Source organism: Phyllostomus discolor, chromosome 1 (genome assembly GCF_004126475.2).
Source record: "Phyllostomus discolor isolate MPI-MPIP mPhyDis1 chromosome 1, mPhyDis1.pri.v3, whole genome shotgun sequence".
Taxonomy (NCBI): Eukaryota; Metazoa; Chordata; class Mammalia; order Chiroptera; family Phyllostomidae; genus Phyllostomus; species Phyllostomus discolor.
Window position 1 is genome coordinate 198,984,652 of NC_040903.2, and position 24,250 is coordinate 199,008,901.

A 24,250-nucleotide genomic window follows, 5' to 3' on the forward strand; every position below is an offset into this window, starting at 1 on the left:
ATCTGGCTGGTTTTTCCGAGGTCACGGGCACAGGTCCTGGATGTGTTTCGATCTAAAGATGGCGGCTTCGGTAGTTAGGACCGCCACGGCTCTGCGGACGAGCGCTAGTCGGCCCATTGCTTTTGTAAGAAAAATTCCCTGGACCGCAGCCTCGAGTGAGTGAGGGAGACGTGCCAGGGGCAGAATTTTTAGGTCTAAGCGATCCTCAAGAGCCCTGCTTCCTATGGAGTGTTTAAACCAGCGTGGTGGCTGGATTAGGAGGCTGGCTGTGGTTGCTTCTGAGCCCACCCAGCAGCAGAATGTTTGCAATTAATCGTTTAGGGATGTTTCTTGAGCTTTTGGGGCACGTGCTCACGGTCTCCTGCCTTTTGGGGTGATTTGGTGGAAAGGCTTATTACTCTGAAACTTTAAGATTTACTATTTCGAGGGGATTATTTTGATTACAGTGTAGGGGATGAATTCAATGCGGCAAGATTGGAGGCGTGGAGACGAACTAAGAGTCAAATTCAGTAATTTAACTGAAAGATGAGGACCTGAACTAGGGTAGTGGTAGAAGAGAGGCCAGATCCACTTATGTTACCAAAACAAAACCGACAGCTTCTCGGGACGGCTTGAAGGCGGGCGGAGCACAGAAGAAAGGAAGGGGAGGAATGACTTCCAGGTTTTTAGCGTTGGTGAATTTCGTGGTTAGAATGTAGAAGTAGGTCGAAAGGAGATGAGTAAAGTTGAAATGGGCTGAGTTTGAAAAACCTGCCTGTCTTCATCAGGCAGTTGGACACAGGATACTGTGTATCACAGATTGAGAAGGTCACTCTGAAGCCATACTGCTAGAATTCCAACTTGGCCATTTAATAGTTGTGTAACCTGACTAACGGAACGAAATTGGGTAAAGGGGTCACCAGTGCGCATCAGTTACTATCAAATGAAGTCAATAATATCTTTCTCGTAAGACTGTTGATTGAATTAAGTGAGTTTATATAAACTGCCTGGACTCGTGCTAGATCCAGAGTAAATACATGATAGTTTTCACTATTACTAAAATTGAAGCGCATGGGAGAGGCTTAGGCTGCAGAATAAAGGGTTGGGAATAATCAGTACTGAAATTTCTCACCAACTTTGATTTTTGTCAGCTCCTGTTTTAAGACAAGGTTTTTACCTTTGCTTACCAAAATTTTGGTAAGCAGTTTTACAATTTGCATTTTTAACAATTTAAAATTTTACACTTGCTGATGGTCACTTTTGTAGACAATCCATGTATCAGACCAGCTCTGTTAAACAGTAGAATAGGGGTTATGCTTCTCTTAGTTTTTGTGACCCAGGTAAGATAGTAGGATGGGAAGTAGATCTGTTTGTGTCCCACCTTCTCAGTATGTTAGGGTGTAGACCATGCCCAGTGAAATGTCTTGTTTAGGGCCTATGAAATTGTGGAAAGGTGCAGGGATTTCTTCAACATCTTGCCAATACAAGATCCCAGACGATAATGGCCTGCTTTAAAACCTTCCAAAGGTCTGCGTATAACATTCCACTTTGAAACAGTCTCTTTAAGTTCCTCCCTCCCATTTAAGGAGTATGTGTTTTGTGGTAGGCATTGTTCCTGGTGCTTGTACCTGTTTCTCCGTAAAAATTGTAGATAATTTGGGGAAAGGGTAACTTCCAGAGTGAGTATGTTTTAGAAATTGTAGATAATTTGGGGAAAGAGTTACCTTCCAGAGCTAGTATGTTTTAGAATTGCCTGTTTTCTAAAACTTTAATATCCGGTTTAAAACATGTATATTTAATACTATTTTATCCTCCAGTAACATGTTCTGTGAGATTATGATCTTGCCAACTGGTTTGACCAACTATTAGAGCTCTTCAGAAATTGAGTCCCTGTGGGTTTTTGAAGGATTCCTAAACACTTATCCATTTAGCAAATACTGCCTGATTGTGTATCAATCACTGTGGACACAGTGGACTCAACACTTAGGGAGCTTGCACTGCAGTGGTGGAGGTGAGGAGACTTACAAATAACAGATGTAGGCAGTTGTTGAACCAATGAAGTTAAAGGAACTAAGGGAAATAAGCAAGTGATATAAATGCAAATCAGAAAGTACAAGTACTGTAGTTCACAAGAGAAAGAGATCATGTAGTTTTTTGGTCTTTAACATTATCCACTGTTCATCTTTGAGCCCTCACAGGGCTAGTATGTTGTCTTGTATTGCAGTAGAAGCCCAGTAAAACAATATTCAGTGTATGTGTTTGGCCTTGGTCTTGAAGGATAGTTACAGTTTAGGCAGGAGGAGATAGGATTACTGACATGTCAAGGAAAAAGAATGACCTGCGAAATGGGGATCCACAGAGCGCATGCAGAGAATGTCATTTGCTGTACAGCAGTGGGAAATAGGGCAGGAAGGGTAGGTTGGGGCAACTCAACAACTTTTAGAAAACCATTTAACCTAGTGTAACCTTGAAATTACGAAAGGCAGATAAACTCAGATATTATTTGGAAATCTCTAATGTAGCTAGTGACAGTCTGTATTGTAATTGTCTCCTGTGTGATCTTCTGATAGGGAGTATAATCCATTGTACCTACTAGAGTACCTGGGATATGAAGGCTACAGTCAACTCAGCAGTTTGTCTCTGTCCATGTCCCCACCCCATCACCTCCAAATCTGGTACATTACAGCTTTATAGGCAATACCTTAGCTGCCTTCTAACTCAAGGCTACAGGAAATGCAAAGTAGCTTATTCACAAGAAGTTTGGGGATCCTAGGACCCCCTTTGGTTTCTATCTACAATGTAGGATGGTGGATGCAAAATGTATTAACTAGTTTTAATGTGTTTCTAATACAGGTGAGCTGAGAGAACACTTTGCACAGTTTGGCCATGTACGAAAGTGCACTGTACCTTTTGTGAGTATTACTTTTTTTTAGTGTTAATGTTATCCTTTAATTCCTGATTGTTACTGTTTTTTGGTCAGAGCAGTCAACTTATCTGAATGTCTAATGGAGTGAAGCTGTTCAGGCTTTTTTGATAAAATTAGGGGTGATACTGATTAAAAAGTAAAAAAAGAAAAAACCTTATTCTAGGCATTTATGCTAGTTTTTTATTGTTGTGTAATAAATCACCACCAACTTAGTGGCTCAGAACAACATACACATGTTCTCTCACAGTTTCTGGAAATCAGGAGTCTGGGCGCAGCCTGGCTGGGTCGTCTGCTCAGGTCTGATCACTGCAGTCTGTGCGTCAGCTGGGGCTGTGGTCTCATCAGAGGCGCAACTGGGGAGGATTGAGTTCCAAGCTCCTGCAGGCTGTTGGCAGCACTCATCTTTCAGCTGTCGGGCTGAGATGAGATACCTGCTTTCTTGCTGGCTTTCAGCTGGAGGCGGCTCACAGATCAGAGGGACTGCCTGCAGTTTCTTGTTATCTGGCCTCTCTGTAGGCTATTCCCCAGTGTGGCAGCTTGCTTCCTTCAAGTCAGCAAGGGAGTTTCTCCATTCTGCTAAGACAGTTTAAATGACTATAAAGTCATGGGAATGACACCCCATCACCGTTGCCATATAACCTGATCAAGGGAGCAGCATCCCATCACTTTTGCTATATATTCTTTTGGTTAGAAGGTCACAGGTCTCCCCTCCCCCGCCATACACACACTCTCGGGGTGGGGATTATACAGGGGTAACATGGTGGGGCATGTGGAGGTCATGGGCCACCTTAGAATTCTGCCTACTGCAGTATTATAATGACTTGTGATAGCAGAGGATAGTTTATCATAAAGCTAATAGTGAAGAATAGCTATTTTAACCTTTTTCCTCAGTAAGTTGGGTGCTTTTTAAGAAAGTGTTTTTTTATATTTATGACTTTTCCTTTGCTTTCTCATGAGGGTTTAGAAATCAATCTATAATTTGTTCTACTTTATCCTGGGCTGTATTTTTCTGTGGCTTCCTAGAATTACTCTTTTTGGCAGGGTATGATGTGAGTACAGAGTTTACACATGCCTCACTGAAACTACTCCCTTTTTAGCCCATGGCGTTGAAAAGGCTATGGCAGAACGTCAACCGAGATTAAGTACTCAACTCTAGCTTTAATGTTAATTGCCTTCCAAAGTCCAACGGATTACATATCCAGTGCTGGCGAAGGTGTAGGAAAACTGGCACCCAAATTGTCAAGTTTAATGGGTACCTTCATTTTGGGAGGATAGTTTGACAAAATCTATCAAAAATAAGAATTTGCGTTTGCTTTGCTTTACCAGTTCCCTTTCTAGGAATTTAATCTATAGAAGTGTGTGGTGAAAATGTTCAAAGCAGCATTGTTTAATAGTATGGTAACAGGAAAAAAACTTAAATGTTCATTGGTGGGATTAAGTAGATACTAATTCATTGATACAATGGAATTTTATACTGTTGATTTAAAGGAATGAGATACGTGTATTATGGACATGAAAATCTGTAAGCTTAAAAACTACAGTTTTACAAAGAGTTTGAAATGTGTGTTTCTTGAAGTTTCTCCAAAAAAAGTTACAGCTATTATTTCTTGGTTGCCATTTCCCTCTTAAAAGTATAAATAAAATAATTTAGGACCTGTAGTTAACAGATCTTAAACAAAAGAAGGCTTAAACCTAAACAAAATGTGACATGAAAAAAATTACTTTCTAGTTCAATTCTTTGTATTCAATTTAGAAAACCAGATTCCCATTTTAGATATGTAGTATCTAAGTTTTAACACAGGTAAGTTTTAAGGCCTTATCTCCAAAAGGTAGAGTGCATTAGAAATTGTCATGTTTACCTGAAGGAGTGAATCAGTGGGACATTACTAGAAACTGTTCCTGTGTTTTAGGTTAACACTTAGGTTACTTTTGAAGTATGGGGGCAGTTTTTAGGAGTTTGGTTTTGAGGGGGCAGAGCACAATAAGACTTAGTAACAAGACTGATTATGTACATTGAGTGGATATAGACATCCTGGTATCTGTCCTTTACATAGTAGGGCTGATGTGGGTAGGGGCAGGGTCAATCCAAGCACACCAGAACCTCTTTCCCATGGGTGCTGATGTATAGGCTGAATGATAAACACTGCCTTTTCTACAAAGTAGAAAAATTGTTCAAATTAACCAGAATTCTGGAACTAGGTAAATAAGGGTAATACATATATATTTTTTCCTATTTTTTATTAGGAGTATGAGATAATATAGTGGTGGTGATGAGGCTGATTGGTCTCAGAATCGCTAGAAATATAACAAGGTTCTAAAGCTTAAATTTCCTTTCTAGAAGTGAGGAAGTTAGAAACAGGAAGAGTACTTCTTTATATGATCAAAATTTCCCTTGACTATTGCCGTTAAGTGTGTTTGTATCTAGAATGGCACAGAAAACTCATTCTTACACTTCTTCTATGGCAGCAGAAAAACAAAGATATGATCAACGTAACACAGGGATCAGACTTTGGGTAACTAGGATTGAATATGCATTAAGGTTTTTGATTTCATTAAAATGTCTCATCCCATTTTGGTAAATGAGAAAGTTGGTAGCTTGACATGGAGTTTATGGAAACTCTCAAGTTGATGATTGTTTTCCTAAATTTTGAATTTTTAGGACAGAGAGACTGGCTTTCACAGAGGAATGGGTTGGATTCAGTTTTCTTCAGAAGAAGAACTTCAGAATGCACTGCAACAGGACAGTCATGTTGTTGATGGAGTAAAAGTAAGTATTTTTATGTCATAGCAGGAGCTGTGTATCAGTGAAGTAGGTCAGAAGTGTGAAATGACAGGGATTTGGGGAGATTTAAGAACGGTGGAGGTGGTGGTAGAGTGCCCAGTTCTAAAAGTCGGGAGGGAAACAAAGGAAGACCGTGTAATGGTTAGCAAGCATGTAGAACACCAGTAATAGTGGAAATAGCAGTGTACTTACAAGCCAGGAATTGAAATCCTGGCTTTTCCACTTACTATATGACCTTGGGTCAAACTGACATGACTTTTAATTGAAATCAGGGAGTCTTATGAATAAAGAACATCCTCTTATTGGTGCTGACTCCCTAATAAAAATGCAGCCTTAGGGTGGCAGTCTTCAGGGTTTTTTTTTTTTTTTAAGATTTTATTTTTAGGGTGGGGGAAGGGAAGGAGAAAAACATCAATTGATTGCCTCTTGTATGTGCCCTAGCTGGGACCAAACTTGCAACCCAGGCATGCGCTCTGACCAGGAATTGAACTGGTGACCTGTTGCTTTGTAGGACAACACCCAACCCAACTGTGCACACTGGTCAGGGCAGCAGTTTTTAGTTTTAATGTTTTTGCAGACATTGCCTTTCTTTATTTACAGTGCTTATTTGATTTTTTTCAGCTCCATGTTCATGCTCAGAGACCAAAAGTTTTGCAAGGGGATCAAACATCTGATGAAGATTTTTGAGACTATTATTGCCTATTAAAAAATAAAGGAACACAACTGAAAATTTTTGTCTAAATGTTTTTATTTGAAACAAATAGGTGCACCAAGCAAGCGCTTAATTTTCCCCACTCCAGATTAAAATAGCACAACAGGGGCAAACATTTGGCAGGACAGTTCCAATATGTGAACATCCTTCTACTCACTGTGGTTGGGGTAACTTTACTTATAAGCTGTCCTTCTTACACAAAATATTAACCCCAAAGTTCTAACATCAAACAAAAGGAAGTGGTCTTAATTTCATGTGTGGGGCAGTATGTCCTATAAATGCCAAAAGGTGGGAGAAGCACAAACACAACTCACTCTTTAAAAAAACTAAATAGTTCAAAGTAGAATTTTCCATCCGCCCTTTCTCCCGTAATAAAAAGTAGTGCTGGGGTAAGATACCCAGATTTGGTTTTTATCTGGCCCATTTACAAGGTGTTCCCCCATATGACTTGCATCATTAGGGTTATGAATAATAGTCCATTCACTAGGAAGAGGTGTATCTACTCCTTCCTCCTCTTCTTGCCTTCATGCTCATGTTCCTTGGGGCGGCTGCTATCTGAGGGTCTTTTAGAGCCACCATGCTGTTTGGCTTCTTCCAAAAACTTGTCCAAACCAAAAGGATCTTCCTCAAACTGAACTGGTCCTTCTCGACCTCTTTGCCTACTACGGTCTGAACCAGAAAACTCCTTATCGGGAACAAATCTATGGAAAAAGAGAAAGAACTATGAAATACTTTGTTCTCACTGGTACAAACATTGAAATGGAGCTGTTTGCTTGATACCTGTTGGTCTTTATTCTGGCTTCTAGGTCATCACCATACATGTCCTTATCCAAATTCTTACTGGGCCTGTAAATATTCTGGGCCATGTCTTTACCACCTCTCCAGGCTTGGTCATAAACATTATAAATTTCATCTTCTCCACCTGCAAAACCACTGTCCATACCCTGTGGAAAAAGAGGACATTAAAAGTATATATATTACCATTAAAAGTTGCATCTCATTACATGTGAAGACTACATTCATGTGAATCTGACTACATTTATAGTTCACCAAAAAGATAATTCATTAAGAAATGTCCATAAACTTGTACAGTCACCTTTGTGTCCTTAGATAAAATAAGGGACTCATTAACCAGTCTGACTACTGTAGCAAAGCAGTCAAAATCGAGATGCTAGTATAAGCAGCTATTTGACAATTTCAATTTGTATAGAGGCAAGAAGATGAAAGAACTAAAACCAATGCCATTTAGAGCAGGGATGTCAAACTCATTTTCACCGGGGGCCACATCAGCATATTGGTTGCCTTCAAAGGGCTGAATGTAATTTCAACTCCTTAACAATTAAGGAGTAGTTACATTTATACAGTCCTAAAATTATTTCAGCCCTTTAAAAGCAACCACGAGGCTGATGTGGTCCCCAGTGAAAATGAGTTTGACATCCCTGATTTACAGTAACATACCCCTTAACTGCCCGAGAACATCACTATTATAACGAAATAATAGAGCTTGTAATAAAAATCTTAACAAACCTTCATATACTTAGAAAAATTTTCATCACAACATTTAAACCTAAACTTGTAAGGGCTGACTGTCAAATATTTACTTATGCGGACCTTTCATTCCTGACTCCCTTTGCGCAGACTGGTATGATGACAATGTACAGTGTTGAAGAACACAAGCTTTGGAATCAAGACAGCCGGTGTTTGAAATCTGAGTTCTATCAGTTACTACAGCTAAACCTTTATGTGTCACAATCTCCTCATCTTTAATAATAGTAATAGTGTGATCTGATAGGGTTTTTGTAAGGGTTAAGTAAGATAATACAAGTAAAAGACAGAACAATACCAGCAATATAAAAAGCACCCAGTAACTTAATAATTAGAAGAGCTTACTCAAATGCTACCTTTAGATCTTTTTTTTTTTTTCCAAAGGATCTTAATTATTTTTAGAGAGAGGGTCGGGGTAGAAAAGGAGAGACACAATGATCTGAGAAACATCAATCAGTTGCCTTCTCTAATGTGTCCGGACCAGGGACTGAACCAGCACCCTAGGCGTGTTGCCCTGACTGGGAATCAAACCAGCAACATTCCACTTTCTAGGACGATGCCCAACCAACTGAGCTAGACAGGTCTGGGCACTACCCTCAGATTTTAAAACCTCCAAGTCACAATCAACTTTTCTCTTTCTACACCCAGTAGAACTTTATACTGCTATATTTTTAACATGGTGTGCCTTGTCTTTATTTATATACACATGCCCATCTTCTCCAGTAGGCTTAAGTGTTCTTTAAGGGCAAAGGCACATCTATCTTTGATCTCACTCATGCGGAGTAAATAATGCTGGGTGAATTAAAACACAAAGGCACTTCTTAAGGCCTACTGTGTCCTAGCCAGTTAATGACAACTGGTACTAGAAATTAGATTTCCTGACTAGTACTTTAGTTTTACACACAGTTTCATTTTTTAAAAATCCCAAGTGTATGTTTCAATAGCATTAAAATTATTTGTTTTCATAGATCAACAAAAAATTAAGAGAGACTCTTGTAGGACACTGGCTCTATTTTAGAAATAAAAGAATAATATACCAGAATCAAGTTTTATAACCTAATCTCTTTCATTTTCTACTAGTCTCAATTCTTAGCTAACTTTAAGAGGTCAAAGTTAGAGCTGTTTCATCTCACTTGTCTCTTACATTACAACATGCAACTTCTAATTTTTTTCTGTCATCATGCTAGCATACCTAAGGTTGATCTAAATCTATGCTATGTTCATGTGCTCTTTCCTGAGGATCGGTATTCATACCAACACGTAAGACACGCTATTTCTACTGTACCTTGGATTGGTTGAACAGCCTTTGGTCATATTGAACTTCATTGGAAGTCCGAGGATTGGGTACACCAAGTGCAATGGCCTCGCTGATATCTCGATTTTCATTTCTCTGCAGTTTTGACCTGTTTTGAAATACAATGTCACTAAGTGAAAAGCCTTCACAGACAAGCTGAATTTCAATTTTAAAAATACAACCAATCTCAGAAGCAAAGGAAATGAGTGCCCTGTTAACATCTCATGAACATATATTCCCTGATAATGCATAATCGGGCTGGCAGCCCTTACAGCATTTTAGATAGCCGATTATTAGAAGAGGTAGGGTTTTATAATTAGGCCCTCCTGTTAGCTGAGAAGAATTGCCAAGACTCATTCTTGATATGGACATCTTTAAAACACAAGCAATCACCTTCCAACACATGCTGAGATACGAAGTTGCTGTAGTCTACATTTGCTATTATTAGATGGGGATGGGAGGGGGACTGGATACAATTAAGTGTATCACATGAACCATTTTCAATAAGCTAGACTCATTTTTTTTAACCCAACCACATTTAGTAATTTTATCCTATTAGAATTTTTAGTAAAGCACTTCAATGACTGAATTACTCAGTATGATTTTTGACATTCAGATTAATTCCCCTGCTGTTTCAGTATGTAATGCAATCTACATCACAACGAAACCATGGTAACTGTCATTTATTTTGCTATAAACTCAGGTCTTGAAATGATTTATATAGACCATCTGATTTTCACCCAATCACTAGTTTACAGTTTTTCTATGTTATCAATTCTCATAGCCACTTTGCCGGTTTTAAGGGCCCAATTTATGCAGAGCTATTTCAACTTTTATAGCTTAGGAATTTCAGACCAAAAATATATTAACTGTGCTTTCACACTTCATTCCTCTTTCTTCTACACTGTACATTTACCCACAACTCTAAATTCAAATTTTCTGCTTTTCCATGACTTCATTTATACAGGGAGATGAAATATGCCATTAAACAACAAAGAACACCACCAGCAGAAAAATCATCTTCTTCATGTTTAAGATATGAATTGAAAAAATGGATTGTATCTGCTCATAGGATGAGTCTTGAAAACTGATCATTAGGAAAGAAAATGTTTTATATTTGCATTTGACCCTCATTCAGAATTTCACCTCCATATTATAGCATTTCCTCAACTTTTCAGCAATTTTAGTCTTCGGACTTTGGTGAACTACAAACTTTACTAATCCCTACTTTATTTGAAGTTTGTTCTATACAAGTCTGTGCTTATTAAGAGAGCTTTGTCTATGTCAACTATATATCAGCTATCTTAATTTTTTAAAAAGTGCTCTGTCAATTTTCCCAAACCATTTTATACAGTAGCTCTGCCGTTTTGAATTTTAAGTGAGACTGCTCATGAGAAGAGACCAATTTTCACTTCTCAGAAAACATGCTTTGCTCCCACTGTACTCCCGGAGTGCTCTGCACGTAGAAGGATCTCAATAAAGGCATCACAGCCTACTTCCTGTCTAGAGGAACAGGCACATAGTAAATCTGCCTCATCATTTGAAACTGGAAGAGAACAGACCAGAACAGTCCTACCCAGTACCTTCTTTCACAAACATGACCTGAATTTCCTTTTCTATATCCTCATCATTCTCAAGTCTAGCTGACTCTACAAGGTGATGGAAGAAAAGACTACTTCTACGGATAGTCAATTCTTCTGTTAAGACAAGTTAAGTCAAGTGCAAGAAAATAAGGGCTAACTTATTAAAAGTTATCAAGCTAAAGAGAAGCAACATTGGTATCAGTGGACTAAACCTCTGAAAGATTCACAAAGGCCAGTCTTCATAATTCGTGTTTGCCTCAGATGGTACCTACCTCTTATCAGGAGCTGCCCTGGAAAGATTCCGGTCATGCTGTCTCTCCTTCCGCCGGTCGTGCCTAATTTCATCCCTCTCACGCGCCTCCCCATCCTCTGTGTGGGCAGAGTTGAAAATAACTGCATCACTACATTGCCCATTAATAATATGTTGAACAAGAGAATATGATCTTTAACCTTAGACAAAAGTGCCATCAACTTCATTGTGGTGACAGTCAGCCCTTTTATCTTATTTGGAATTAATTTAAATCCAATAGTATTGGTTTAATTTTTGAATGTGAATTCCAGAATCATGCATGCAGCTTAAGTATTTAGGTAAAGTGTACTGATGTTTTTTAACTTACTCTGAAATTCATCAAAGTAGTAAGGTGGATTGAAAGATAGAGAGATGGTAGATATGTGATTAAGCAAATTTAGCTACATTAATTATTAAAAAAATTGTTAATTGTAGAATGTAGGTGAGAGATATGGGTGTTCATTTTACAATTCTTTCCACTTTTCAATGTGTTTTACAATTTTTGTAATAAACTGTCAGGAAAAAGAATTGTGTGTAAGTTTACCCTTACATATTCAAAGACCGCTAGCTTTGCCTGAGACCCATAGGGGCTGGCTGCATCCTGATCTCTATCTACTGTGTTTGTGTCTATTGTCATTTTTTCTATTCTCTCCAGCCTGAAGGTACAGTGTAGATAAGAGCATGAGTGTGGAGACAGCCCCTCTGGATTCAAATTCTGTTTCTCTAACAGATTGGCAATGTGACCTTGTGAGTGTTACTTAACCACTTGGAGCCTTAGTCTTCTTCTCTGTAAAAACAGTGACAATGCAATGCAAATAGTACCACTGCATTTGGTGGTTGTAGGATTATATGAGGTAATCCATGTAAAGTGCTCAAGTGATGCCTGCCGTGATAACCTCTCAATAAATGTTGGTTTTTATTAATATATAGCAGCAGCCTTTTCAAAAATTTAATTCATTTCTCAAGAAGGATTCTGCTGGTTTTTTTCTTATTAGTTTAGAGAACTTAGATACAGGAAAGTTTTACTTCTAATTACCTTCAGTGGTTACATGTGCGACAGGCAGGTAGTTATATCTTTCCTCATTAAGTCATTTATATATGGTTCACTGAAATGGATTACTACTTAAAATCCTGGTCACTTCCGTAGGGTTAAACTCCAGACTCCTATACTAATTGCCTGCTTGATTCCTACATTTTAAGTTTATCATGTCAATGTCTAAACACATAATTTCCTCCCAAACCTCTACATTGTGCAGCCTTCCCAATGTTAGTAAATGGCAATTCAATTGTTCCCAATTGCTCAAGTCGAAAGTTCTGGAGTCATTCGAGACTACTCCTTTTCTCTCATACTTCTACCCAATCTATAATAAGCAAATTGTGTCAGCTCTACCTCCAAAAATACATCCACTACCTGACCATGTTTTCACTACTCTCATCATCTCTTATCTGGACTAATGCACTAGCCTTCCAAAGGTTTCCCTGCCCATCCCACAGCCTTCTAACACATGTCAGATCATGTCACTCTGCTCACAATGCTTCCATTGCTTCCCGTCTTACTCGAAGTAAAAGTTCATACTTTTACTTAGCTACACGTTCTCACAGGGGCTAAAATCATCTGGGCACCACTCTTCCTATTTGACCTAACGGCTCTGACACCTCATCTCCTACTACTCCCCTTTCTCACTCCAATCCAGCCATTCTGGCCTCCCTGCGTTTCCTTGAACACACCAGGCATATATCCAAGTCAGGGCCTTTCAATTCTATTCCTTCTATCTGGGATGCTCTTCTCCTAGATAGACACATGTCTCACTTCCTTATTTCCTTCAAGGTTTCTGAGCTAATGTTACCATCTCAGAGGTGAGGCCTTTTGTGGCTACCCTCTCCTTCTGGCACTTTTATATCCCTTCCCGGCCTTTTTTTTTTTTTTAAGATCTACTTATTTATTTAATACTTATTTTGAAAGAGAGGAGAAGAGAGGGAGAGAATCATCAATGTGCATGAGATACATCTACCAGTTGGCTTCTCGCATACCCCTAACTGGGGACCCAGCTGCAACCCAGGCACGTGCCCTGACCAGGAATAAAACTAGCATTCTTTAGCTTCACAAGCTGGTGCTCAATGCACTGAGCCACACCAGCCAAGGCTGTTTTATAATTTTCCACAGTGACTATTACCTTCTAATACACTACACACTTAACTTTTCTGGGTCTGTTTATACTCCCTAGAATGTTTATTACTATACCCAGGCCCCATCCGTCTAGTAGCAGAAAACCTTGTATCTAGAAAACAACCTTGCACATAGTAGGTGTTCAGTATGAACTGAATGAATGAATAAAATTGTACTAGTCAAGGATTAATAACGAAACAAAAACTACCCTCACGATTTTCTGGAATTAAAATTACTCTCCTCACTCTAAATGAATTAACATACCAGTGCAGACCACTAAACAAAGCAAGAGAAAAAATGCAGGCAGATTTAACGATTAGAGATATATTAGCCTATAGGATAGAAAAACTCTGGGTTATTTTACCATATAGTGGAGCTAAATTATTCACATGGAGACTTCCTTCCTAAGTTTCAAGAAAAATTCAACAAGAAAAAACCAAGGTTATCATCTGAGTGCTGCATATTTGCAGTTTTTTTAAGTATATGGCTCAGAACTTTAAAAACTTCCACTGTAGTCTCATACTGAACATCTATATTTAAATATGTAACTTTATTTTTTTGCTGCTTCAGCTTAATAAGGGAGAAGTTACTTTTGTCATTTCTACACAATTTCTAAAATACTACATTTTCTTTTTATGTATGTGCTACTTTTGTATGCAGTAAAAATCAATAGAGATTTTCTAGAATAAAATACATATACAAAATAAATTCAATTCGGTAATGAGAATGTCATACCTTTTTCCACGTGGGTTTTGATCCCAGCTCTTCTCTCCCTGGCTTTCTGGGCCATTTCTCTGAGTTTCTCTTCATGTTTCTCTTTTTCTTTTTGAGCCATCTTTCTCTCTACTTGAGCACGCATTTCCACAGCTTCACGAGCCTGTTAGTGAAGCCAGAAGTTAATCAGACACTATGGAGGGACAAATTACAGCTATTATCTAACTCCCTGACTGACGTCTGGCTTGAGAAAGCAGTTATACAGAATTCAGATTTGTTATTGTTTAGAACAAAGATTCTTGCCCACTAAAAGATAGCTTGAGAGCACTACAAACTTGGATTTTACACTCTGGGAAATGTCTTAGTAGTTAAAACTATAGACCCTCCCACCACTCCCCTAAATTTTTAAAGTCAGTGCTTCATTAACGCTTTCTTAGCAATCCAAAAGAAAAAAAAATTAAAGATGATTCCTATTAAGTAATTTTCAATATCAATAACATAACAGGAACTGGTTATATTTTCAAAATCAATCAAGTCACCTCAAGATACATAAAGCCTTAACCTACAAGAGAATTTTTTTAAGGGTGCTCAATGTAACACTTTTCTATATTCTAAACATATGCATGATTTATGTGATTTTCAAAGTCACGAATTAATTGTTAATATTAATTGACAGCCAATACTATGAATGCCACTGTCAGTACCATTTGACTCGTCAAAAAGTTTATTTGTCCTTCCCTGCTACTGACCTTCTGGGGGACATCTACATCCAAAATAGAGGAAAATTATGAAACCTAATTAACAGCAGCTGGCAATCTTTGCAAAATGGCATCAGTCTTTACTAGGCAATCTATTACTCTGAAAAGTGGTGAGGAAGCTGGGCTGCCAGCAGTGGGGGGTGTACCCGAGTCTGCAGGCTGAGACCAGGCACAGAGCTGCAGCTAGCACCTGCCATCTCTGGCACTCATAACCACAGCTGAGTGTCTCTAGATACTCAGTACTGTAGCTAAAATAAAGAGTCTTAAGGTACCCAAGAACGTATTTACAAATTCTCAGGAGCATTAGACAAATAAATTATAACAGACCAACCTTTCGATCAGCAATGTAGAGGGCTTCAGCCAGTTTGGCAAAATTTTCATTGATGTGAACAGTCTGCAGTCCTCTTCCGTCAGCAGCCAGACGTTTGTCTAACGGAATTGTATAACCCTAGTGTGTGAAGCAGACAGAAAATGTCGGTCACAGAGGGACAACAATGATGTCTTTAAAATTATACTTAAATACGTCTATTCTGACAACCACTTAGCTGGAGTTCTTTTCCTTACACTTTTCTTCACAATTATGCAACAGCAGCAGCTAATATTGAGTGCTTTGTGTGGAGGATGTTTAGCACTTCACACATTATGGTCTCATTTAACCTTCACAGTAACTCTCTATAAGACTGGTGACATTATTGTTTCCATTTCACAGATAAAGATACTAAAATAGAGAAGTTGGGTAATGTCCCCAAGGACATACAGTTAGTTAAATAAGTGGATGAGCTAGGATTTAAACTTGGTATGATTTCAGAGCTCACATTCTGGGAAAATAGATTCTCATGTAAATAACTGTGAATTGTAATAAAAGGAAACCACTATCAAATAGCTAAATATTTGTTCCTCAATTAAATGTAACAGTCACACAAAGGTGGAACAAATCACTAAAATAATAGTATCTATAGGTAATATAATCTGCAGTACCGTTTAAATGTTTTGTCAGATTTTTGGAACCTTGTAAGATTCAGTAAATGGAAAAAAGATAAAGTTTGCTAGACAACTGAGATTCTGTGTTCTGAAATTTTGCATCCTATTTCAACAATTCAAGAAATACACTTGAACATCCATGTAACTTTCAGACTTAGCTGTGTTTTTCCAGATTTCTAACCAGACTCCCAAATGTTGACCTCTAGTCCAAGGTGTTTATTTCTGATACAAGGAAGTGTTATAAAAATCAGCTCAAAATACCACATAGTTCCTACATATTAATCACCATAATTAAACCACAGGACAATTCTTTTGTTTTAGGATGAGTATATAACTTCCTCTAGGGAATAATTTATGAGTACATGTAATCCATGGGTTAAAGTGGTCTTCACCCATCCAAAACAGAATTGTGAAATAAAGAAATAATGATTAGGAAGATTATTTCACATCACTTTATAGAGTTCTGGAAGCTTTGGCAGTTAGTACAATAGATATATAGGATTTAAATAACTTATACTTGCAATGCTATAAACAGAAGCAAATAGTTTAAAAAACTGAAGCACTAAATATATCTCAGTATTCACTGTATTTGTCATATAATCATTTAAATTGACTTAATTTTTTCAAAAATAATTTTAGATATAAATTTGAGTTTCCTAAAAAGTACTATCTTTCACTGATGTGTTTTTTTATTCTACCTATTCCTTCTCTATGTGCTTCTGATGACTAAGAATCTATGGTATTCATGTCCCTGGCAAACTAACATTTCTATTATATTTTTTCTATTTTTAAAAAAGGAAGAAAAATCACCTAAGTTGGGTGTTCCTTTATGAAAACATTCAGCTAAGTGAGACACTGAAGTTTTACCTGAAGCTACCTAGGCCAAAGCTCCCTCCTGGGTGTTTTCCAGTAGGTTCTAATCCTAAGAGACTGATTTTATAACAACTTAATTACCTTTGCATTTTTCCAGTTTGAAATACAAGGAGGAATCTTCCACTCTTGTTGTTCCTTCACAGTCATCTGAGTTGAGAAAAGAACAGAAGAGGAGACACTTTTAGATTTATAGTCTAGCTAAAAACCAGGTGTACTCTTTTTCTTCAAAGGCAGATAGATGGATGAATTTAGTCAAAGGCTAATTTAGTCAAAGGCTTATTCCATTTATTTGGTAGCACTATTTTCTATGTTCCTTTTTACATGGAGTCTAGTAATAACTTTAATATAAAAATGGAAAATAATCTAAGTTATGTTTGACAGTTATAAATGCTGGTTAGTATTTTTCCATATTTAAAGAGATGTGACTTCTTTCAGATAAGTACTTGTTCTGTTGGGTAATAAAACATACTAAGAAAAGCCACTCAGATTATCAATTAGAGGCCTAACGATCCCAGGTACGCCCATCCTATAACTATAATGACACTCTTCATGTCAGCAGGCCTTGTTCATTCCATTAAAAGCAGGTGTTAGGTTAATAATAAAACTAATAGCTAACATTTTACACATATTTTCATAAGCACTCTGGAACTATACATTACAGTCTTGAGTGGGTTCCTATTTGATCTTGAGAAACAAATTAAAAAAGAAAACAACACATAAATGTAGTGAAAAGTACTTGTATAGCCATACAGACTTTATTCTATGCAGTTATTTATAGAATTAATAGTCATGAATACAAAATAAGATTTTACAAATGGCAAAGATTACCTTTCGGCTAGGAGAATGCATGACAGGTGCAGGAGGAGAAGGTGGTCCTCGGGGAATTTTCTTATTAATCCTGATGTACCAATGAAAGCACAGAGTGTTACAGTTTTTTCCCTTCTAGCTTTTTACTTTGTTAAGTCTGAAGTCTCCCCTCCTCATTTTTTTATTATGTAAAGCTTTAAACACATACAAAAACAGAGTGTTTAATGAATGTCCATCTTACAATACACCAATCACTTAGCTTCAACAATGATTAAAACATGGTCAGCCTTGTCATCATCACTACCTAGCTTATCTCCACAATTTTGTTGTAATTTCATAGAATAATATACCTTTTCCCACTTAGAAAACAGCTTTATTAAAATACAACTGACATGCAACTAATTATACATCCATATTTAAAGTGTACAACTTGATTCAGTTTCAATACAAGTATTTACCTGTGAAACCATCATCAGTCAAAATGAACACACCCAACATCTCCAAAAGTTTCTGTGTGCCCTTTTTTTTAAAAAAGATTTTTATTTAATTTTAGAGAGGGGAAGGGAGGGAGAAACATCGATCAATCAGTTGCCTCCTGGTACAGGCCCCAACTGGGGACTGAACCACAACACAGGCATGTGCCCTGACCAGGAATTGAACCAGTGACCTTTTGCTTTGCGGAACGATGCTCAGCCAAATGAGCTACACTGGTCAGAGGTCTGCATGCCCTCTTGTTCTTATCTCCTTTGTCCTCCCCTTTCTCCCCACAGGCAACCACTGATCTATTTCCTGTCACTGCAGATTAATTTGCATTTTCTAGGGTTTTGTAAGAACTGATTTATCCAGTATGTAATTTTTTTTGCCTGGCCTTTAACTCAGCCTAATTATTTTGAGACGCATTCATGTTACTGTGTGTATTAAAATTTATTCCTTTTTATTGATCAATAGTATTCCATGTATAGAAGTCCTACAATCTGTTTACCCATTTGCCTGTTAATGTACATTTTTCTCCTTTGACATCTTTTTTAAGAATAGTGGTTCGTTCCCATGAAGCCACCTACTTACTTGAACCTTGGAGGCTCCATTGGATCTTTCTGCATTTCCACCATCCGAATAACCCTTTGCTTTGCTCCAGAGTTAAAAGCCACTCCTTGCTGAGATGGTGTGTATCTGAAAAATACAGATGAAACTAAAGGTATAGATAGATCAAGCTTCCCATAAGCATTTTTCTGCTATTATAATCCTGAGCTAAACTGCATTGTCAATTCTTTCACAAAGTATTATTAGAAAATTGCAGAGCAGATAGCAATGCAGGTAAGAGAACTAATAGCAATTATGAGTTACAAGCAAAATGTAAACTAAAGTCATATTAGTGCCAGTAATCCATCTCTGTCCACTTTCCACCATGGATGGCACCACGTTCAATTTCACAAGTAAGAGGTCTAGAAAATAGTACCTATTTTTTAAGTCTGCATTTGAGGAAAATATGATCCATAATATTCTCAGCAGGCAACTTACAGTTTGGAGCTTTTGACTAATTATAGGCTGTAAGCAGAGAAAGAATAATGGCAGCAGCCCTACAAACTCTTAATTTTCCCGTAACATCTACTTGTGAGTCATCTTTCCACATAAAGGTTTAATCGAGTGAAACCCCTTAAAATCTGAAAAAATTATAAGGATGTTTACTATTATAAAAGTGATATTAATACAATATTATCAACATTATATATTATACTATTATATAATAGCACTGTATTATATAATGTTACCAGTATGTTAATATTTATATCCTATAAATATTATGTAAATATATATCTACTATATAAGTGGAAAACCATAAGTAATAATTGTGGTTTGGATCATATACTCTAAGTAACTGTTACTTTTCTAAAAACAAAATATTTTGAAAATAGCACAACTGGTATCTTAAAAGTGGTACCTTAAATTTTTCTTTTTCAACTGTCTACACAGAGTCAACAGGCTTCAAGTCATTATTTAAAAACTGTATTTACAATTGTGACTAAATAGGACAGGGAAAGAATACCAGGATCCCCAAGTCCAACCAAGTCTGACATGAAACTAAGACTCCCAGACACAATTCATACCTGATATACTGAGCAGGAGCCAGTTTATCAGCTGCTCGAACTGGCATGGCCGCAGCAACCTTCTGTGATACAGATTTTTCTAAGGCCACCCTTGTCTTTTCTGTTATCTGAAACACGGAAAACCACATTGAGTGGTTTGGAATCTAATAAGATGTAAAGCGTCACCTAAAATAATTCTATATGGCAATTCCCAGTTACCTCTTTAATAGCTTCTTCATCAGGCCTTTGCAGGTCTGGGTCATCTGCATTCATGACTTCCTTGGGAACCAGGTCAGTGTACTTACTATAAATGACCTGAAATGTTCAAACACAAGCAGACTTAAGAAAAGCAGAGAATGAAAAAAAACAAAACAAAAAACCCCCCACTAATTTATTTCAGAAGTCAACATGTCCTCTCAGCAAATGTATAAATTCAGAACAAATATTTTGTCTTCTAGATTTTAAAACCAAAGAAATGTAAAATAATATACAAATTGCTGCCTTGGCTATATAAGTTAATAATTTTCCTTTGACCTCATGCATTTAAATTATTTAAGATCCAAATAAATTGTGCCATCAAAATCTTATGCATCAGTGATCCCTATATTTGAGGCTCACTAGGACTTGAAATTAATGATATAAATTGCCTATAGGACCATTATTTTGGTACAAACTCATCAGAATTTAAGTCAGGTTACCAAGTACTTCCAAATTCACTGGGCACGGAAAATTTCATTGACTCACCCTACTTATAATGTTTGTCTCTTTCTGGCATTAAATCGATTCATAGCAAGAAAAGGAGCGTGCGCCATTGTTAAAAACCTTATGAGATTTTTGACATAAAAAAACTCCTCAAAATACATTCTATATATACAGCTTGTTTTATACTCATTATCCAAATTCAGGACTGCTATGTGATTTCTTCTAGACTCAACATGGTTTCCATCAGGCTGACACTGATGTGGTAGGCCCCTGACAAAAAATAAAATCTTACTTTCGTGTCCATTTATACTTCTCAAATACTCTCATAAAAACTTATACAACAGATTTTATAGGAAAAAAAAAAGAGATACTGGAAATTTAACAAATAGCCTTCTACATTTTGCTGCCTGAATCAGGGAGTCTTTGATATACATAGGAAGGATAACTTATGAATATATATTATGACCAAATTTCTGGGTACTTGAGATCTTTAAATTTTTTTGGCAAAAAAACCCATTTACTACTATAAACCAAAGTCTTATATCAATAATTGCATTGTACCACAACATTCCTTAAAACTGCTAAAGGAAATGCATGCTATTCTTAATTTCTTACTCTAAAGCAGAGCAAAAAAATACTTTATGACCCATATACAACCTGTTCCGGTTTTGCCTACAACTTCAGCCTCCTTCTGTACCTCTTACTCCCTCCTTCACTGCACTGCAGTCACATGGGCCCCTCTTTTTTGAACACAACATGCTGTTCCCCAGTTCTAGGCACCCCCTGGCTACCGTCACTAACGCAGCTAATCATTCAGTGTCACAGCACTCTGTTCACTGTCTTCAAAGCTCTGCTCTCAGTATAAAATTACTTATCTATTTTACTGTTTATCTGTGACCCCTATTAAAGTAACAACAAAAGCTGACATGTATTAAGCACTTATTTTGTGCCTCTGTTCTTTCGCTTTATACATATTAACTAACAGCTTTCATATCAATACTACGAGATAGGCACAATGATTATACCTACATTACAGATGAGGAACCTCTTATTCACAAAGTATCTCCAGTGCCTGTAACAATGTCTGGTCCACAGGAGGCATTCAGTCAGTATTTTTTTGTACAAAAGAAGGAATTTATGAATTTTAGAGTTGCTCTATCCCATACTGAAGGTGAGTATATTTTAGGCCCTGCAGAATGTTCTGTAAGCTGTTAATTTCCCAGAAGAAAACTCTCTCATGTTGAGAGACTAAAATCTCTAGCTTGTTTTTCTCAGGAATTAGACAAGGGATCAGGTAAGAAGCAGAGATGATTTACCACAAAACATGTACTATGTGTGAGCTGGAGTGCCACCAACCTCTGAGTGTGCATTTTAGAAGTGACCCTAAAGCTCACTCCAGTTGAGAAGAGTGAGGCTCGGTGCATGAAGATCAAGCAGCTAGTAACTGACCTCCAAAGTCTCATTTTTCACCGGGATGAAAAAAATCCACATGACAAAATTTAAAGTTATACAGCATTCTCTAGAAAATAATAGCAGACTATGAAGGGTTAATTACTTTTACAGAGCAATCATTACAGGAAGAGATTCTAAGTAAATGGCTCCCTGGTAGTCATACATGCTCAACATAAAGTTTCAATACTAATTTAGCATACAAGAGCCATTTGCTGCTTCTTATTTGGGTATTCCAAAGTTAATAACCCTTTAAATGAGCGTCAGTAAGATTCTAGCAGCTCACAAAGCTAAGCGAAGGACATCTGAATGAGCAAGATTCCTCCATGGTAATTAACATAAACCCCCAATTTTTATTGTCAGAGAACTGAATGTGCTGAAGAAATTCAGTACCTCCCAGGAGGCAAAGGGGCTGGGGACAGTTATCTGAAAAACACAAAAAATTCCTGAAGGTATCAGGAGTACAAATGAGCTTTATGAAAAGATAAACCAGTAACTCATCTGTGGAACAAAATTCTTTTTAATTACTGAAAGCTGGCAAAGAACTGGACTGACTAAAGGAAAAGACTATAAACACAGTCTTGCTTATAGAATATGTTTATGGTTATTAACATATGTGCATAACATGTTATGTGTTTATGGCTATTAACATAAGGGCTGTATGGCATAGCCCTTATGCACTTCAGAGGAAGAAAGAAAACACTACCTTTAGGTAAAGCCAGTTTGTGAAATCACACGAACAAGGTAATAAATAGCATACAAAATCATCTTGGGGTTAAAGTTGTTGAATTTGGGGAGGCAGGAGAGGTTGAAGGCATCTTTTAGGTAGTATCATGGAACATTTCCTATGGAACTATTTTGGAAGGAAAAATGTAAACACAAAGGCTTTTTATCTTAAGACTTATCACTCGAGTTACAATTGAAAAATATCTTGGTAGTTCTACCAAGATTTACTTCAAGAAATGTTCCCCCCCCCCATTTTGTATTACCATTAAGTCTTGCACACAGTATTTACTTTACGCGGATAATAGATCAGTGGCCTTAGACTTGCCCTAGAATATTATACCTTGGAATCCTGCCTTGTTCTTCACCTCTTATACCTAGCGTTAGCATTTTCCATTCTTGTTCTTTTAATGTTTCATTGAGAACTCTCTGGTTTCTGAAGAATACTGATTCCTCTGATATAAATCAGAAATATTTGTATTATACTACAAATTCAATAATCCAACAAACTATATAAAGAATTAGGCATATGAGCTTCCTGAATAAGATTTTTAAAAACTCATTTTGTATTTAGTAGCCAATTCCTTTTTCTAAATTAGAAAAACCAGTGATTTTAAAATAGAATACTACTGCCACTGTATAAAGGAACAACTCTTTAGAGACCAAAATCTCAAACAGTTCAGTTTTAACATTTCTACTCTACTTTTTTTTTTCTTTTAAATTTTACTTATTTATTTTTAGAGAGGGAAGGGAGGAAGATAGAGACAGAGAGAGAAACATCAATGTGTAGTTGCTGGGGGTCATGGCCTGCAACCCAGGTATATACCCTGACTGGGAATCGAACCTGCGACACTTTGGTTCGCAGCCCGTGCTCAATCCACTGAGCTACGCCAGCCAGGGCTTCTACTCTACTTTTAATACAAAATAATTATCAACACACATGGTCATTAGAGAAGGAAAAAAACTTCCAGATATTCTCTGGAAATCCGATACAAATTGTGGTTGCCAGTCTTGGAATATAATGCAAAATGGACTGAAACTGTACTTCACTCAAAATTACATGACCTGCCAATGCCAAATTATTGTCCTAAAATGCTTTTCCCTAACATGAGAGAGGAGAGGCAGCACATATCAATATGCAGTGATCATTCCAAAGATGGAGAGATACACTAGAACAAAGGCAGCTGGAGTGAGGCCTCCATCACACAGGGTAAATTTCGTGTCTGTCCTGCATATGTAGGGACCTGTTTTTCCTGTTGCAGAAGTGGGCTATGCTTCCTTACTGGGTTCAGAAGTAGTTTTCTATTATTCAATGAAAACTGCTATCATTCCTCCAACAAACACTGGAGAATGCCTGTGTGTCAAGGTGTCAGGCACTAAGTTAGGTGCCTAAGAGGAAAATATAATCACTGACCTCTAAGAGCTTACAGCCAATGACAGACCACTAGTTAATGAATAGTTACAACAAAGGTGATGACTGCTATGATAGAGTAAATATAGGGAATAGGGAGGAAGATTCCTAATCTAGCCAAGGAAGATCAGGGTAGGTATCCTGGAATAGTGAAGAGCAAGCTGTAATTTGAAATCAATAGTTGTTTGGTTAAGACAAAGAATAGGGGGAGGGCTTTTCTCAGCACAGGGCTTCTGGGGGGGCAGGGGGGAGGGTGTGGAGTGTTCCCAAGGTAAGAGAGAATGTACCATACTAGAACTGCAAGTAGTGCCTCGTGGTATATAGGGAACACCTGGAAGTTATTTCTTCTTTAACAACCACCTACAATGGTGGTTATTTTGTATTGAAAATAAATAGAATGGCTAAAACTGGACTTTTTATTTTTGGAGTTCAGTTTTCTGATCATGAGAGCTGAGGCTAGGGTATAGGGTA

General features: G+C 37.4%; 2 protein-coding genes and 2 long non-coding RNA genes across 4 annotated transcripts in view; 2 read left to right on the forward strand and 2 right to left on the reverse strand.

The window, feature by feature from the left end:
• The first annotated feature begins 10 nt into the window (after positions 1-10).
• Positions 11-6,417, forward strand: LOC114491681 (SRA stem-loop interacting RNA binding protein). Its single transcript, XM_028505864.2, has 4 exons — positions 11-155; positions 2,833-2,891; positions 5,565-5,672; positions 6,309-6,417. The coding sequence occupies exons 1-4, from the start codon at positions 41-43 to the stop codon at positions 6,372-6,374; spliced, it is 348 nt and encodes a 115-aa protein (XP_028361665.1). The 5' UTR covers positions 11-40; the 3' UTR covers positions 6,375-6,417.
• The window catches only part of SNW1 (SNW domain containing 1), a 29,771-nt gene continuing 11,938 nt past the window's right edge, over positions 6,418-24,250 (reverse strand). Inside the window, exons 4-14 of the mRNA XM_028505863.2 lie at positions 19,714-19,809; positions 19,516-19,622; positions 18,476-18,580; positions 17,432-17,501; positions 16,685-16,750; positions 15,081-15,197; positions 14,013-14,154; positions 11,094-11,190; positions 9,230-9,347; positions 7,180-7,343; positions 6,418-7,100 (exon numbers count right to left, since the gene is read on the reverse strand). Of these exons, the coding sequence (XP_028361664.1) occupies positions 6,899-7,100; positions 7,180-7,343; positions 9,230-9,347; positions 11,094-11,190; positions 14,013-14,154; positions 15,081-15,197; positions 16,685-16,750; positions 17,432-17,501; positions 18,476-18,580; positions 19,516-19,622; positions 19,714-19,809 (1,284 nt within the window). The 3' untranslated portion in view covers positions 6,418-6,898. The remainder of the gene's footprint in view (positions 7,101-7,179; positions 7,344-9,229; positions 9,348-11,093; positions 11,191-14,012; positions 14,155-15,080; positions 15,198-16,684; positions 16,751-17,431; positions 17,502-18,475; positions 18,581-19,515; positions 19,623-19,713; positions 19,810-24,250) is intronic.
• LOC118497645 lies at positions 9,348-10,758 on the forward strand. Its single transcript, XR_004900181.1, has 2 exons — positions 9,348-9,805; positions 9,836-10,758. It is a non-coding gene; the product is annotated as an uncharacterized LOC118497645 (long non-coding RNA).
• On the reverse strand, positions 15,315-16,652 carry LOC118497646. Its single transcript, XR_004900182.1, has 2 exons — positions 16,541-16,652; positions 15,315-16,489 (listed from the first exon to the last, which is right to left on the reverse strand). It is a non-coding gene; the product is annotated as an uncharacterized LOC118497646 (long non-coding RNA).